Source organism: Chanos chanos, chromosome 12, assembly GCF_902362185.1.
Source record: "Chanos chanos chromosome 12, fChaCha1.1, whole genome shotgun sequence".
In the NCBI taxonomy this organism is placed as follows: Eukaryota; Metazoa; Chordata; class Actinopteri; order Gonorynchiformes; family Chanidae; genus Chanos; species Chanos chanos.
In genome coordinates this window covers 8,809,388-8,825,911 of record NC_044506.1, presented here as the reverse complement: position 1 = coordinate 8,825,911, position 16,524 = coordinate 8,809,388, and the positions used below count along the sequence as shown (strand labels likewise).

Below are 16,524 nucleotides of genomic sequence, written 5' to 3'. Positions count from 1 at the left end.
GATCACTGGCTCTTCCTTTCGGTAATATATAGTTTTAAGGTCAAGTAATGATGTAAATACATAGTCTAATGAAAAGAGGGAAATCTGGGCCACTCTGTCGTGGTAGTTTTACCAAGGATACAATTCTATTCATTTTTAGATTGTTTTGTGATGGGTCTGACATGATTTATGATAGATTAATTTTATGAAGTTTGAGAGGAAGGATAAATGCAATTCAGCATTTCTAAAAACATTGCTCATGAAATGTTGCTATTCTTTGAACATAATTTAAAAATCAAACTGGATGAAAACACAAGATCTGAGGAGATGAGCGAACAAGGTGTGTCAATAAGTAACTGCATAAACTTTCTCCAAAGACAGAATACGACCTTTATTTAAAAAGTCCATAAGATGTGTGATTACAGCCTGTCAGGAAAGATTTGTAAACATTCTATTTAGATTTTCAAAGCTAAAAATAAAAAATCTAAACAAGCACAGATGATATCATTTTCAGGTAAATACATGGTAGTGTGCAAAACATTTTTCCAGTACAAGAATTCACCTAATTACGATCTTATTTTCAGTCCTTTCCCACTGAATTTTCTTTCAAAACAAAAAAGAAAGAAGAAAAACAAAATAACTGAAAATGATATTTCCCTTGTGACACCTGGTATGGAAATCTTTCAGTGGACCAGCTGTAAGAGTACACTGATCATGTTCATACACCAAAACCATTGCCTGAACAAGCGTCAGTTATTATGTTGCATTTGTCACGGCAAATTAACAATCACAGCTTTTTTGAGTGAAGCACATGTAAGATACATCACGTGATAAAAAAAATGTAAGTAATAGGGTTTTGTTCCCATCAGCGGTGAATCTTCTGGCATGTGATAAGATATTGAGGGTAAGCCTGTGTGTCATTGAAAATGACAAACAATGTGGGTGAGCTGGTTTTATCCACCACGCTGTCATATCTGAGGGGAATGTTGCTGCTGTCTTTGAGCGGGGCTGTTTTCATCTCGTGCTTTCCAACAGTGAAATCTCCCGTCAGGACCCTAGCCACAAACACAAACTTGTGTCCGTCAGCGTTGGGAGGAGAGTATGTGTCTGAAACAGACAGGGCTGAATTGACGGCAAAATAGACCCCCTGCCCATACACAGTGGCTGTGGAAAAAACAAAACAAAAAAAAAAGACAATAATCAAACATTACATTAAATACCGGACAATCATACCATATTATGGGAGTGAACTGGATTGGACACTGAATCCTTGTGACAGAATAATTTTATGATCATATCACAGTGACACTGTGCTTTAACAATTCAGTATAAAACATTGTGGCAGAATATATTATGCTTGTAACATACAGTTAGATATCGTTTTTCCCACAGAACTCCTACCGTTTTTCCCACAGAAGCTTCTGTTGAAGCCGTGAATACAAATCTCCTTCACGCTGGTCTCATTTGTGCCATGGTAAAGAGTACGCTCTACCTCTGACGTGGTGGAATTTTGCATCATGCTTGACTTTTTCAGTTTGTACTGGTTGTACAAAAGCCTGTTCATAAGTTTCTCCACCTGCAAAAACAACACCGCATTGGTCAGTCATAAATAAGGTTCCAACAAAAACCCTTAAAAAAAAAAAAAAATTTCAAAGTAATTGAAAATGACGTTTCACTGCTGACCTGCCATGGCTATATCTCAGTCACTAATTATGCTGATTTACAACTGCCTTACCTTCACAATTCTGATTCTGTTGTGGTGTTCCTGAATGGAATCATAGAACTCTTTAACAACCTCCTGGAATTCATCAGAACTCTCAAGTACTCGTGTTGCCTCGGGCATGTTTGACAGAAGACTGCACTCCTCTTCATCTGTTAAAAAAAAAAAAAAAAATATATATATATATATATATATATATATATATACACACACACACACACACACACAGTTACATATAGTTATATATTTAAATATTGTGTGTGTGTGTGTGTGTATTATATATATATATAATACACACACATACATATTTTTGTAAACTGCTTTTTTATGATAATAATTATTATTCTGATATTTCTTTTTTGATATTTTTCCCTGACTATTTTGATTTATTAAATTACCTGCTCCATCATTACACAACTCCTCAGCGTTCAGAATTTTCCTCGCAATAGGAACAGACTTTCCCGACCCTATGCTGTGCTCCAGCATCTTCCCAAAGTCGATGCTGTGCGGCTGATTGTCGAAAAGAATGTCGATCTTCTTCTGCCTCATCTTCCAGGCGTTTTCGATGAACACAGTGGCCTCGGGAGGGTACGGCGTGACCACTGTGGACCCTGGCACCTGATACACCCACTGCACTGTCTTCAGGATGTCTGCATCTGAAACCGTGTTCGCGGTCCTCTTCAGAAGGTTCTTCAGCTCGGGCACTGCGCCCGCAACGTAGTCCTTGAACCCGGACACGGTCGCCGTGGTACCCTGTACTTGTATCTCCACGGCGTGTTTCCTCTTGATGAGTTCCAAACACCGTCTCTGATGCGCGGACAGGTTTTTAAGGATCTTGTGCTCCACTTTTTCTTCACACTGCCTGGAGCCCACCTTCTTCCCAAGGGCAATGTCCACCCTGATGAGGTCATGGGTGTAGGCAGCATACACATAAATCTCTGCTGTGTTCGCTGATTTGATGGCGTCCTGAAGAGATGCCTCGACTGCCTTCTCAAGCTGGGAGTCCGCGGCAGCCGCAGAGGGCGTGGCCCCAGCGTTCATGGACATTTCTAGAACCTTCTGCAGCTCATACTCTGACTCTAACCCTTGGCTGGATTCCATAGACAGCTGGATAGCCAATGAAAGCCTGGCATCTTCATCCAGGCTGAGATATAAATCGTCCTCCTTCATGCCAGCCTGGGAAGGGTCCGTAACCTCCGTGACAGAATTGTCTGCGCTCTGATTTTCATCAGTGTACAAGTCTTCTTCCATGTCTGTTAAGGGTTGAGGGTCACTCTCAATGGCAAACAAAAGCTTCTTTGCCGCTTCTATTTGAGCTGAAGGCAAAAAGTAGTCAGAGAGTGAGCAAACATTAGCAGTTTAATCGTCTGAAACAAAACAAGTACATAAAACCTTTTTAATTATTAAAAGATTCTCTGACAGTTTGTGCGTGTAACTGAACTGTGTTATTCTTTTCTTTAATATTTAATCCAATATAATGTATCAACACCAACCTGTGGTTTGTCTGTTAGTGGCACCAGGGTTATTAGCATTGGGATCTGTTGCAGTTAAGGCCTGAGCAGAGGCATGCCTCTGAAAGTTCTGACATGAAGTCATCTCCCATGCAAGGTCAAAGACATCCTGTAGAAATAATAAGGTCAGATCTGAGTATAGAGCAGTGATGACAGCAGTACCACATCATGAGTTAAATTTGCTAGTAGCATAAAATCAGTTTCCTTTAAAAATGCATGACGAAACAGGCTGACAGATAAAACGACTTGCAGAAAAAAGTCCAGAGTGACAGGTTCAACAGAAGAAGCTGATAATGCCACATCTGGGCACATGAGCAATTCACGACTATTGAGAGGTTACGTGCATTACCTTGTCTTCTAGAGGCTCCCAGTGAACCTTCTCCAGGTTGATGTAGACCTGGAACTTGGTTGTCATCTCCTGGAGGATACTGGTACCCTCATCCTCAACGAGAAAACGGGCGATGCCAGGCTGGCTGACGGTGAGGGCCTTTGTGCAGGTTGCGCCTATCGTTGCATTCAGAACCTCCTCTGCCATCTGGCATGCACTCACGTTCCCTTGGATCTGCCAATCAAAAGTTAAGACACATAAATAAACCTTCTACAAACCTGCACAGAGGGTTCAACATGTACCAATCACCTAATATGGATTATACAATGACAACGTCCTAGTTCAAACAACATCTTCGTGCCTTTACACTCCAAATGAGAATGAGTTTTATTATCAAGAGCTTTGTCTTATTCAACTGTAAAGCTGAAATACAAAATAATATAACACAAAGGCTCTCACTTATCAATTTAAGAAATGACCACAGGTTACACACTGATTTGTATGATAACGTTTGCATTCACAAATGCACATGAACAAAATTACTTGAAATAAAACCCACGTACACTCAGGCCATCTCCAGACTCCAGCGGAAAAATGATGACCTGGTCCATGACGGCTAGTAGCTCCTGGTGGTGAAGCTGAAGGTATTTTAGCATGCCTGGTTCCATGGACAGAACTGTCTCCTTCTGAACAGGTGTGGTGAGGAAGTGGGTGATTTTGGATTTCATCTCCTCTTCCATCCCTTTCAGGGTTACCACGGTGATGGTGGGGCCTCCATCCGTTACTCTGGCCGAGCAGAACGCCAGAGATTGGAGGAAGTCAGACCATTCTCGCGTGTAAAGCATACCTTCATTATCTCTGTTTACGGGCATGTTGAACTGACTTATCTGAGACTTAATAAAGTCGCAGGCCTGGTTAACCATGCTAACTGACAGCGACGTTACCACGACAACGCAATCGGACACAGCATACGCGGATGGGATCCCCTGATTTTTCAAGGTGGACAGGAGCTTGTCTTTAACCTGTTTCCCTTCTAGAAACTTGGCCTTTTCTGACTCGAAAGTAAAATGGACTTGTGCGATACCACCTAAAAATTCCAATACTTTGTATCTGATCTTCTCAACAACCAGTGGATCTGGTCCAGCAATGTGAACGCCGTCCTGTGTTTTGGTAATGACACATTTGGGATGAGCCTTCTGAAGGTCCTGAGGAAGACTGCTGAGGCCCAACAGATCCAGTTTAACGGGGTCAGGTACAGATACGCTACTTGAAGTGGGCTTCGCCATAGCTTCCTCACCAACACCTGCACCCGCGGTAGCCATAGCGACGGATGCCGCGGAGACAGCTGTCGAGGGTTCTGGCCGGGATGACGCCGTTTGAGTTACACGGTTGTTGATGTCAGCAGGGCTAACATCCATGGGTTCTGCTCCAGGCCGGTCGATAAGCATGAGATCACTAGTATCCATCTGCTGCTGGTCACTCCCGCTAGCTTCTGTCTCTGTGTTTCCGTTTTGCATGACGGTAAGGGACATGTTTCCCTCTGCCTGCAGAATAGGTAAATAAGGCTTCACTGTCAATTCTATGCCATCCAGTTTGTGTGGTTTTTGAAGAGCACGTTCCACGGCTGTTAAATCAAAAACAGGCCAAAAAACAATTAGTCTTGACTGTCAGTATTTGAATAAGTTTTTGAATTTGAGTATTTGAATCACATCAATAAGAGGTAGCACAGCTTTACAACAAGTGTAAATCTCTCATATGGAGAGTCACAGACCTTACGGTTACAGTAACAACTCAAGCCGTTTCTTTAAATGTCTTACAGTCAAAATCCTTGAAGGTTACTTTAGCAGTTCCCTCAGCCATCATTTTGACCTCCATCACCTCCCCTTCTCCACCACGACTGCCCTCAAAGTAAAGCGTGAGGACGTCCTCCGCCACATTGGGTCCTAGGTTCTCGACCAAAATCGTATCGGTCCGTTCCAGCCGTTCCAAAACAATCCGGGCTCCGTCCAGTGGCCTCTTTGAAATCTTTTCACGCAGCTTCTTGAAATCTGGTAATTCAATTAAAACACGAAACAGTCAACCTCATGACACAGGCTACTCTAATTCAACAATGTGTTTTCACAAATAAGCGAAATATTGCATGAAAAACCTTAGTTATAGGTCATCAAATGAATAAATGTAAAAAGTTCTTGTGGAGTGTTTAAACATCTTCGTCTAAGGGTTCATGTTTTTTCTCTCTGACCATCTCGTATCTAACTTCAGTTATGCCTGTTGTTATATTCAATGTAGGATTTCATAGTCCAATCAGCATTTCTTGATCCACATAACCGGAATGCGTTTGACATTGTCTTTAGCAAATCTGACTACATCAAACATCAGTAATCACATTTTGAATTGTCTGCAGTGTGTTCTTCTCCCTGACCTTCTAATACTGATATACAAATAAAAAAAAAAAGTTAAAAAGTAAGACAAACCAGGTGTGAAAGGCTTGTGTAAGTGGATGACAACCAAATCCCTAGCAGGTGACTGGTACAAGGTATAGTCATCCGACTCAATCCCAGTTATGTTTTCCACATAGAGCTCCACCAGTTCCAGACTGGTTTTGGGATTCAGTCCACGGAGCAACAGCCGTCTCTGATCGCTTGGCGTCTTCTTCCGCACGGTCATTGTAGCGCTATTTAGGATATGTTTGTCTCTGGCGAGAACCCTCGCAGCAACTGTTATTTTAGACAAAACAAAACAATTACATCCAGCAGCGAACTGCTGACCCTGAGTTTCATGAATACTCTACAGAAACTACATGAGGTATACACTTGCTTAAACTGTGTAAGAGCCAAATGTCAATCGATACATTTTGAACTGATCTTGACCATCTTACAGATTTGAACAATACAAACCTTCTGACAACGTTTTCATTAGATCATTAGTTCTTACCTTCTGCCTCCTCAAACACCACGACGGCCCTGTCATCATTCCTGTCAAGAGATATAACACTTCCTCCTCCAGACCGACGGGCGTTTTCAAAGTACAAACACAGGAGGTCATCATCTACATCAGCTGGGATTCCCAGGACTTCCACACTTTGTTCCTCCAAGCTTTCCTCGTCCATTCTGATTAACAACAACAAAAACAACAAAACATACATATAGAGCACGATGAATTCCCATAATGTGAAAGCTACCTCACATTACAGAACTACAGGGTTTCATCTACTCTGGCTCTGCACATTCGACCTGGAATGTTAATGGTGCAATGATAGAGCTTCTTCAAAAGGGGCAGCATTTTGCCTGTCATTCTGCAAAAATGTCGGTTTCAACGTATATTCAGTGACAAGCTACAAACCTTCTTTATCTTGTAGTAGACTCTGCTCAGATAAACCGAGCACTTCAAGGTGTTTTGTGACACCATTAAGAGTACTCTTAGGAAAGGGGATTCACAGATTCACGCTATCAAGTCTCTGCGTCAAAGGCAGGATAAACAATAACGTATTAACATGCCTTTAAAGCAATACAAGTGATCAATTGCCGCAGTACTGACAGAGCAGACGATGGCCCTGTCGTGTTTTCCCAAATATATCTTTGATAAAATACACATTATCTTATTTTACGCAGTTTTATCGACAGCAGGCCGACAGAACAAGAGCGTAGCTGAGAAAATGAAACTGAAACACTGCGAATTTGATCTATTGTACTTGAAAGCAAAAACTGCATTAAAAATGTGTCAGTAATACAACATAAATTAATATAATAGCACACTTACGGCGTGCAACATCATTTTCGTGAACTCACCTGCGCTCAGATCATTTGTTCATATCATGATCCTGAACCACAAACTCTCACACGAATTCTCATAACTGTACTTCCTGCTTTTGGTTATAGCAGAGACCTCTCTAGCGCCACTACGTGGTGACAGCCACTTTTCTACTGCGTCACGTAAAAAACATTCAACGGGCAAGAAGTGTCAGTACGTATTAAACTTCTGTTAAGCATGTTCATCGCACAAATACAACCGTAGTGTATAAAAATCCATTGAATATTCTTCTATTTTCATCTGATGTGTTTGTAGTTATTTTATTTATATAGATAACATAAAATGTATTAACCAATTCTGTGCAGGAGAAATCGGGTGGAAAAATATCAAAATGCCAGGCCATGTCACAGTTATTGCCTGGATACGGTAAAGGCAACTTTATTGATAGTACAAGAACTTTGATAAAACATTAAACCTATCACTGATGCATTGCCAACATCACATAGTCTCAGCATTTGAAATAAATACAGCTATTTCAATTTAAAAAAAAAAATGAATAGCCTGTTTGTTAATAATTCCAAAAGCATGCTCAGTATTGTGTTTAAGTATTACGTAAGTTAAATGATTAAATAAAATCAAAAGTTCTTCAGATAAAAGTCTATTCCCGGTTTCACAACTGCGAGCGGGTAAAGACTACATTATTACCTTGAACCAATGAGAAGATGATATCGTCGTGACCAATTAAGAGAGGAAACATGACCAACAGAGCAAACGATTTGTTGGAAAAGACCAATGAAAAAACTGTTTGCTTAGACTTGCGACCAATGAAGAGACATTTTGAAGGGAAGTTGCTTGTTGAACGGTACGCATGCGTGAGGCACGAGTAACACCACAGTTTGATTCATGTTGAGTCGCTGCGGAAAATCTTTTGTCTTCGTCGATTTCATGATTTGAGTAAATTTGTTTCTGTTTTATTCTTCTTTAAATCTATCTATATGCATCGCTCTCGAGAACGTTTATTCATTTACTTTATGTATTTACTTTAAAAAGTATGTAGCTAGGTAATTAGCTTATCTGCGTCGTCTCAACGTTTTAGTAGTTTATATGTTAATCATATACCTGTCATATACTTGAATAAAATACATACTGAATACAGTTGGATGAATCCCTTGTTTTTCAGATGTCAATATGGATTCTCAGAAAGATTTGCAACCTCCCAAGCAACAACCCATGATCTACATTTGTGGAGGTAAGCTCTTGTGTTGATTCTCTGACTAACGTTGGGACATGTGGTTACTTGCATTAAGAAATGAAAATCTGACATAAATACGCGCTACACAGAAGGAAAAACGAGCTTTTTAAGAAGTTGCACTTTGACGTTGTAACTCGCTCCGTTCTTCTTGCTGGTATGTCCAGTTTACTGTTGAATTCTAGAGAGTTTGATAGTCGAGATGAATTAAACCTGTTCCTTTAAGTATGCTTTCAACATAGCGATCATGCTTGCTGGTAAAACTTGTGAAAATATGTGTAAATGTTCATTTTTATTATTATTGTCCTTGACGTTAATTCTTATCTTCACCCTGTAGAATGTCACACAGAAAATGAGATCAAGGCCAGAGATCCAATCCGATGCAGAGAGTGTGGATACAGAATAATGTACAAGAAAAGGACAAAGAGATGTATCCTTTGCTTAGCTGTCCCACTGCAGTGGACTTTAAATTGTTACTGTGTTGTTCTGTTTGTCATGTGTCTTGCTTTACCGCCTGTTGATTCCTTAACTCACTCAATCCAGTGGTTGTGTTTGATGCAAGGTGAACTGCTACAACACGCAGCTCATCTGGCCATCGCTTCCAATTGTCACGCGTGTTCTGCCCCCGATTTTCAGTCTGTAAATATATTAAACTGTGCTATTGATATTTCTAAGTTTCCTGCAGCTTTTCAAACAAAGAAATTTTATTAAAAAAAAAAACCTCATGAAAACCGTACCATGCTAATATGTGTCTGTATTCTTGATGGGCAGGTAAACGTAATGTGTCCAAAGCTCTTTACAGGGCTTGTGAGAATGTGTGTGGAGGACTTTCCTCACTAGTTTGTTTTATAATTGACATGATTCACTCTCAATGAGTGTGAAAGGGGTTGTTCGCTTTTCTTATTGGCCTCGGATAACTTGATTAGTTTCTATAAATAAATCTGTTGAGTCAGAATCCTCAACAAGCCTAACACTCGTGTTTTATCAACAAAGTGTGTTTGTATCGATCAATGTATGTTTTGTGTAGTCATATTTTGTAGGATCCTACATCTTCTTTTCAAAAAGTAAAAAACTTGCATCTAATACAGAACATTTTTATATGTTACACTCAGAAGTTTCCAGTATTCAGGAGTCACTCAAAAAATTGGAACGGATTATATGAGTTCAGAGAGCCGTACATGTCAGAATTTTCTAGGCATGAAGCACTGACTGGCTTACAGCAGTTTTACCAGACAATTTATGACCCCTCCCTCATCCCCCCCTCCTCTGTGTTTAGCATGAGACAGTAATAAGGGAATGGGGACCATGGCCATGGTGCATCCCTGTTACCAGATAAGCAGTTAACACGACACGACAAGGTCACCGATCCTTCTTCTGATTTATACTATGTATCAGTTTGTGGTTATTAGAGGTGAGTCTTAGAGAGATGCATGGGCGATGAGGTTTTTTTTTTTTTTTTTATGAGAGGGGTCACTGTTGAACTAGTTAAACAAATCGCGTAACAGCGAGTTACATAGAAGTGCAGTTTGCGTAGCTTGGAACATGACGAGGAGTGATTCAGTAATCTGACCCGGCGGCGTTATGATTTTTCTTCCTAATCTCCCCCATGTGAGCACTGTGGTGCAAGCAAATCGGGCTATTAAATCAAAACTTAAACTGATTATCAGAGATCATTTTCTGGCAGCTTAACCAAAAATGCCACAAATCACTATTTCATCTTTATATAAAAAAAAAAAAAAGCATAGACTGGTCTTCGCGACGGTAACTATTAAATTGTTGCCACATCAAGGCAAAATGATATCTAAATGTGTAATTATTACTGTGATCGCTACAAAGGAATAAAATACAGTATTATTACAATTTTTTCAAACAGAATCAATTTACTCTGCTAATCAGTTTGTGATATTTAAACAAACATAAAACCCCTCCAGAAGTGAGGACCAAACACCAAAATAAGGGTGAAGTAAAAGTGCATTTGTTTACACAAATTCAAAGCACATGTGGCATAGTCAATTTCACTCCCATAACGATTGCTTTGGCGTAAAGCAATGATCTTCCTTAAGCACTTTTTTATTGAGTTATTCTAAGTGTTCATACACTTAGCTATTGACAAAATAAAAAAAAGAGTGAAGTAAACATCACTGGAGATCCCCCAGGGTCAATTTTTTTTGTGTGTGAAACTGCTTTCCTGGAATCAACCCAATCAGCTCTGCAGCACTGCACTGCTGCAAATCCGGCCCTCCCTCCTGTGTGATGTCACAGGTGCTTTTGCCTGCAGGGGGTGTGGCTTCCATCGCTCTGGTATTAGCCTGCATTGAGAGTGCAGGGAGAGGGAAGAGAGAGAGAGTGAGTGAGTATGAGTGCGTGTGCGTGTGAATGCTGACGCTCATCCCGGCTTGTCAGTGAAGGCAGACATGGGGAACGCACAGAAGAAGCCCCCGGGGTCAGGAGAAGGGGGGGGTCCACATTTTGAGCATGGAGGTTCAGGTCGAAGGAGGAGTAAAGGGGGGAGCAGTGGGAGTACCAAAGGCACTCAGGAGTCTCAGAGAAAGAGCCCGGTACTGAATGGCACCCACAGCAGTGGGAATCAGGCAGCAGAGCAAAGCCAAAGCGCTACTCCTGCTGGGACAGGGGCAGAAAACTGCAATCTGGACGCCCCCGCGGGGGCCCTCCCCCCTCCTCTCGCCCGGCTCAAAAACGAGGGCAACCACCTCTTCAAGAACGGACAGTTTGCTGACGCACTGGAGAAATACACACAGGCGATCGATGGTTGTGCAGAAGCAGGTAGAGTAAAAGTGGTTTTACATTACAGTGTACTTAGGGGACACTATTACTGTTGAATACGTGATCACCTGCTGAGATGGGCTTCTGTGTGATACACCTCTGACAATGACCAGAATGGAAATTTTCCAGAAATATGAACCATATGATTCAAACAGCATTGGGTAGACGCAGCTGTAACGAAAAGGCAAGTCAAATGCTCTCAGATCATTTGGGCAGATGCCTGACTGTACACACATAAGGCGATTATGCAAACATTGTAGGATATCAGGTTTCTCTAGTACTGAGTCACAGGGAGAGCAGGTTATCAGATGCAGGTTCACATCCAGGCACCGCTGTCAGAAACTCTCCCTTAAATGTATCAGGATAGATCATTGATTGACAGCTGTAGCCTTCAGTACTCCTGGGTGCTCATAATAAAGGGGGTGGAAGCCACTTAGGCACTTAGGTACATTGCTTTTACTTTTTACATGGTAATATTTCAGAGTTTGTGTGGTTTAATGAAGCAGTTTAGCTTCTCTCAGTGGTTAGTTAAACTGTTGGTCAAGATCATTGTTCTAAATTTTGAATGAATGTTGGACTTTGACTCCACAATGATGTTTTTGGAAAGGAAGTTTCATTACTCCTTTCTTGTGACAAAATGTTTTGTGGAGTCAAAAGCACGGTGTTATGAACAAATTGAGAAGAAGCATTCCAACAAGAATTACCCGAGTAAAATACAAGTGCTGTAAAAATATTTTATTGCATCTACCCATCTGTGTTTATGTGCGACAGTGATGGGGATTGTAGTAGATTTTGTGAGGAACTGAAGCAGAAGGGGGAGAAAAAAAGTGGATTGCAACATTATTCAGATTTCCTGTGTGCGTTAAGTCTCTTTGTTTGCATAATGTCTTTGGGCTGTTTTCAAAATGACTGGTTATGTGGAGAAGACTTCACTGCAGCTACTCAAAAAAAAAAAAAAAAGGCAAGGAGTCTTGTCTGAAATGAAGTGTGGCATTACAAAACATCAGCCTCTAATGTATAATTCATGAAGAAAAAAAACATACAAAAATGACAATAGCGACAACGACTTTCATTCCACTTAAATTTGAACGAGGAAGCTCTGAGAAGTGTCACAACCCAAACCGTCAAGCACTTAGAGAAGTTTTTTTTTTTTGTTTTTAGTAAAGTCTATTTCCAAGGTTCTCTTTTTCTGTTTGTAAAGGTGTCGACAGCCCTGAGGACTTGTGTATCCTGTATTCCAACAGAGCGGCTTGCTATCTGAAGGATGGAAACAGCGCAGACTGTATTGAAGACTGTAGCAGGTGAGGCACAGCAAGACCGCTGGTGTTCACTTCACTGACCGCTGGGTCGAAACCAGAGCAGTGCCATCACCTGATTCTGAAAGAGGAAGAACTTTGACTTTTCTGTTCTTTAATGTACCAGGACCAGGTGTCTGAGCGGAGAAGCATTCTCGCTCACGAGAAACATCGGCAGTGTGGTCATTTCTTTCCATTACCAGCTGTGTAAAAAATGTTAGTGTGTTAACAGAGAGACAGTCATCTTCCCAAACATTCCAGTGTTGCAGTGAGATTCAACTTGATGGGAAGAGTAGTGTGGGTTTATGATTGTCTGTGAGAGATTAAAACAGAACACAGTTAGCTGAGCTATAATGAGATTAACGCAGAGATTGTCTGACTGTCACTATTAATAGAACCTACAGTCTGTGAGTTGCCACCGTGCTGTGTGTTACCAGTACTGTTCTCGGTAACAAACACACACACACACACACACACACACACACACACACACACACACACACACACACACACACCTCTACACATTTGACACCTTTCCTTGGTTTAACACACCTCTTTACCCCAGCCTTGATAACTTTGCTGGAAAGTTGAGCATTGCGTGTTGTGAATTTGTAGAGTTCCTAATGTCTAGCGCCTGGACATACATTCTATAAAATTGATATTCCATATTACTAGCTTTGGAATAGAGTACGTAATTTTGACATGACTTTTTAGTGCAGGTATATTGAGTAATTATCTGGTAGAGGAATTGTGCCCTCGTGTTGGGATCTCACACTCGTTCTCAGTGCAGAAAGATTGCACATCACAGACTCTTCTTCTGTTGTAACGGTCCAAAAGTTAACCCGTCTCAAAGAAACCATGCGGCCCGTCTTTCACAGCACATGTCTGGAACACTGTGGCTCGCTAAGCCAGCTTGTTGATGCTTACGTGTGAGCCGTCCACACACACGCACAATCTCTTTTTATGAATGAAATAAAGCCTCCAAGGCCACAGGCGTACGGTCACAGGAGGTGCCAGTTGGGCAGGCCACATGGTCAGCGAGAGGTTCTGATCCTCTGTCTCTGATCCTATAAACCCTCAGAGCCCTGGAGCTCCGCCCCTTCTCCCTTAAGCCACTGCTACGACGAGCCATGGCCTACGAATCGCTGGAGCGCTACAGGAAGGCTTACGTCGATTACAAGACAGTGCTGCAGATTGACACGGGAGTGCAGGCAGCCCACGACAGCGTCCATAGGTAATAACATGCTCTACCTGAACACGCAGAACAGGGGGAATTTTTCATGTTCATAAGGGCGCTAAAGTTTTAAGTTTAGATCCTGTGCTTATGCAAATACAGAGAGCATCTCACAATTGTACCGTGGCCTTATTTGGCTCACAGTGTCCAGACTGTGAGCCACATTAGATTACAATACAATTGCTTCTGAGCTTTGTGTGTGTGTGTGTGTGCCGATGTGTATCAGCGTGCGGATTCTGCTATTAATTACTAGTTAAGGCAAAAATGCTTGGTTGTGTTAGTGTGCAAACTCTTCTGCTGAATGCTCATTAGTAAGCAGGAATTTGTGTGTGTGTTTTCTCATCCATCAGGATCACTAAGCTGCTGATTGAGCAGGATGGGCCTGACTGGAGGGAGAAATTGCCGGAGATCCCTTTGGTTCCCCTGTCTGCACAACAGCATCACAGACCACAGCAGCCCAGCGCCGAGGTCCTCCAGGCTCGTGCTGCCAGGGCTGCAGAAGAGGAAGGTCAGTGACATCACTTCCTGCCCAGAGACCGTAATGGGTTGGCCTCTGGGGGTAGATAATGCATCCGCTGTCTGTCCAGTGCAGGGCGGGTTTTCCCTTTGTCGATCACTTGACTGACACGCAGGTGAGGACCCTACCCGTTCTGAATACGCAGGTGTCGAAAAGTCGTGGACCTTCCGTATCACAGCTTTGTCTACCTGTATGACGTGAGCCTTTCTGGACAGGTTATGAGTGATGCTAAATGAATGTTATGACCTTGCCATCATCTTCTCTTTTAACAGTTCAGCTCGCACATACGCTTTCCAAACAGGGAACAAACCATGTCTGACAGCATTTGTCAGTGCTGTGCCGACGTCCCTGAGTCAAATCAATAATGTAGAAGTGTAACCAAAGCACCTTTAATCGTAATGGAACAAGACGGCTCAGGTTTCAGTCTTACTGTCACAGGAAAGCCCCAAATAAGCACCTATTGTCTGTGAGTTCTCCGAGTTGGGCTTCTGTGGAAAACATGAATTATGATGTCATAATGTAAACCTGAGCTGGGCATTACGATGATATACTTGATGTCACAATATGTTATGACCCAACTCGGAATTTAAAGGGTATTTACGTTGGACATTCTTGATTTTAATGATACAATGTCATTTCCATAACTTGTTCAAGCTCTCTGCATACACCGCAAATGTGTGAAGACATTTCCTCACGACAATTCATAATACACACAGTTTATTTAAATACTGGGTCTTTCATTTTAACCTGTTAAGTAAAGTTAAATAAAGCCTCCATTCACACTACGATGCTGTAGATTATCTTCTGCCCACTAGTGAGAAGATGTTACGGTTTAAGTTTTGCCAGATCATTTTACCCACCTCTTTAACAAAGTCTTCATAAAGTAGAAATGTTGAGTAGCATAGTGCTAACCCCACTTTTTCCATTTTGACTCCTGTCTGTGCAGCCAGAAAAGCAGAGGCTCGCTTTACATCCTTAAAACAGGAGGGAAATGATCTAGTAAAGAAAGGCCAGTTCCAGGAGGCCGCAGAAAAGTACAGTGAATGCCTTCAGATCAAACCAAGCGAGTGTGCCCTCTATACTAACAGGTAGAAACACACTCATTCAGTCTACTGCCTAAAACCCACTGCCCGTTCACCACACAACACCAAACAACCTCATCGTGTTTCTGGTCAAGGATCAAACTATTAATTTCACATATTGTCTCCCAGAGCCCTGTGCTACATAAGACTCAGTTGCTTTGAGGAGGCCAAGCAAGACTGTAACTCCGCCCTCGAGATAGAGCCGGCCAATAAGAAAGCATTCTACAGACGAGCCCTGGCTCACAAAGGCTTGAAGGTGAATTCTCCAGTGAATCGATGTTATAACGTGTTTATGACAATATGTAGTTAATCAGGATTAAATCATACACAGAAGACACTGAAGTTAGAAGAGAGTTCCAGTTCCTGTAGTCTTTCCGTGTGGCTGTTACAAGCACCTTGTTTTAAAAGTATGTGTGGTTCCCCTCTCACTCAGGATTACCTCGCCTCCAGTGCTGATCTGCAGGAGGTGCTGCAGCTGGATCCAAACGTTCATGAGGCAGAACAGGAGTTGGAGGAGGTGACCGCACTGCTCAGGGAGAGTCTGATGGCGGGAAACGGTTGACGGCACAAGGTGCCGAACAGGAGAGACGGCGAGCAAAAGGAAAGACCAGTCTCCCTCCATCATGGACAGACACAGAGATGTACCAACCCCTGAGCTCCTGCTTTGGCTGACAGAGTGATATTTATCACGTGAGAGAGAAAGTTCAATAATTAAAAAAAAACAAACAAAAAAAACTGTGAACCGTCCACTCGACGAAAGCGATTCCACCCTGTTACTAAAGAGGATATGTGAAAGACAGTGTAACAACACCCTTACTGATTAAGACACATAGTACTGCTACTTAATTTTCCATAAATCAGACAGAGGGGAGGGCTACTCTTACATTTTTAGAAGACCTTGACAGGTGCATGCCAGAAACAAATCCCATGTTAGTAGACACACTTCAGACTGGTGTAGCTCTTATAACCCGAGAGGGTGGAGGAGCACCGAGTAGTAAAAGGACAGCATGAAGATTCTGTCTCTGCTATACGTGCCTTCATGAATCGTCATGGCAACAAACCATGTTCCTTAGAA

At 41.9% G+C, this 16,524-nt stretch overlaps 3 protein-coding genes across 3 annotated transcripts; 2 read left to right on the top strand and 1 right to left on the bottom strand.

Moving 5' to 3' along the window:
• Nucleotides 1–349: 349 nt before the first annotated feature.
• On the bottom strand, nucleotides 350–7,378 carry parp10 (poly(ADP-ribose) polymerase family member 10). The gene is made up of 11 exons (XM_030789374.1): nucleotides 7,327–7,378; nucleotides 6,473–6,648; nucleotides 6,013–6,255; nucleotides 5,356–5,586; nucleotides 4,102–5,162; nucleotides 3,560–3,772; nucleotides 3,193–3,319; nucleotides 2,098–3,015; nucleotides 1,715–1,851; nucleotides 1,381–1,555; nucleotides 350–1,143 (listed from the first exon to the last, which is right to left on the bottom strand). The coding sequence occupies exons 2-11, from the start codon at nucleotides 6,645–6,647 to the stop codon at nucleotides 845–847; spliced, it is 3,579 nt and encodes a 1,192-aa protein (XP_030645234.1). The 5' UTR covers nucleotide 6,648; nucleotides 7,327–7,378; the 3' UTR covers nucleotides 350–844.
• A 799-nt stretch (nucleotides 7,379–8,177) lies between these two features.
• Nucleotides 8,178–9,262, top strand: polr2k (RNA polymerase II, I and III subunit K). The gene is made up of 4 exons (XM_030789399.1): nucleotides 8,178–8,242; nucleotides 8,469–8,537; nucleotides 8,875–8,967; nucleotides 9,081–9,262. The coding sequence occupies exons 2-4, from the start codon at nucleotides 8,477–8,479 to the stop codon at nucleotides 9,101–9,103; spliced, it is 177 nt and encodes a 58-aa protein (XP_030645259.1). The 5' UTR covers nucleotides 8,178–8,242; nucleotides 8,469–8,476; the 3' UTR covers nucleotides 9,104–9,262.
• A 1,689-nt stretch (nucleotides 9,263–10,951) lies between these two features.
• On the top strand, nucleotides 10,952–16,011 carry spag1a (sperm associated antigen 1a). The gene is made up of 7 exons (XM_030788728.1): nucleotides 10,952–11,321; nucleotides 12,523–12,622; nucleotides 13,698–13,850; nucleotides 14,201–14,358; nucleotides 15,314–15,455; nucleotides 15,579–15,705; nucleotides 15,883–16,011. Exons 1-7 carry the CDS (start codon nucleotides 10,952–10,954, stop codon nucleotides 16,009–16,011), a joined length of 1,179 nt encoding a protein of 392 aa, XP_030644588.1.
• Nucleotides 16,012–16,524: the final 513 nt, after the last annotated feature.

Bases quoted from the DNA above. Each gene is read 5' to 3' on its own strand.
- polr2k (XM_030789399.1), top strand. From the start codon at position 8,477: ATGGATTCTCAGAAAGATTTGCAACCTCCCAAGCAACAACCCATGATC. The intron at 8,538-8,874 runs GTAAGCTCTTGT...TTCACCCTGTAG, and splicing joins CATGATCTACATTTGTGGAG to AATGTCACACAGAAAATGAG. The intron at 8,968-9,080 runs GTATCCTTTGCT...CACTCAATCCAG, and splicing joins CAAGAAAAGGACAAAGAGAT to TGGTTGTGTTTGATGCAAGG.
- parp10 (XM_030789374.1), bottom strand. From the start codon at position 6,647: ATGGACGAGGAAAGCTTGGAGGAACAAAGTGTGGAAGTCCTGGGAATC. The intron at 5,163-5,355 runs GTAAGACATTTA...TTGATTTAACAG, and splicing joins AACCTTCAAGGATTTTGACT to CCGTGGAACGTGCTCTTCAA. The intron at 3,016-3,192 runs GTTGGTGTTGAT...TTTTGCCTTCAG, and splicing joins CACTAACAGACAAACCACAG to CTCAAATAGAAGCGGCAAAG.
- spag1a (XM_030788728.1), top strand. From the start codon at position 10,952: ATGGGGAACGCACAGAAGAAGCCCCCGGGGTCAGGAGAAGGGGGGGGT. The intron at 12,623-13,697 runs GTGAGGCACAGC...ATAAACCCTCAG, and splicing joins TGTATTGAAGACTGTAGCAG to AGCCCTGGAGCTCCGCCCCT. The intron at 14,359-15,313 runs GTCAGTGACATC...CTGTCTGTGCAG, and splicing joins CAGGGCTGCAGAAGAGGAAG to CCAGAAAAGCAGAGGCTCGC.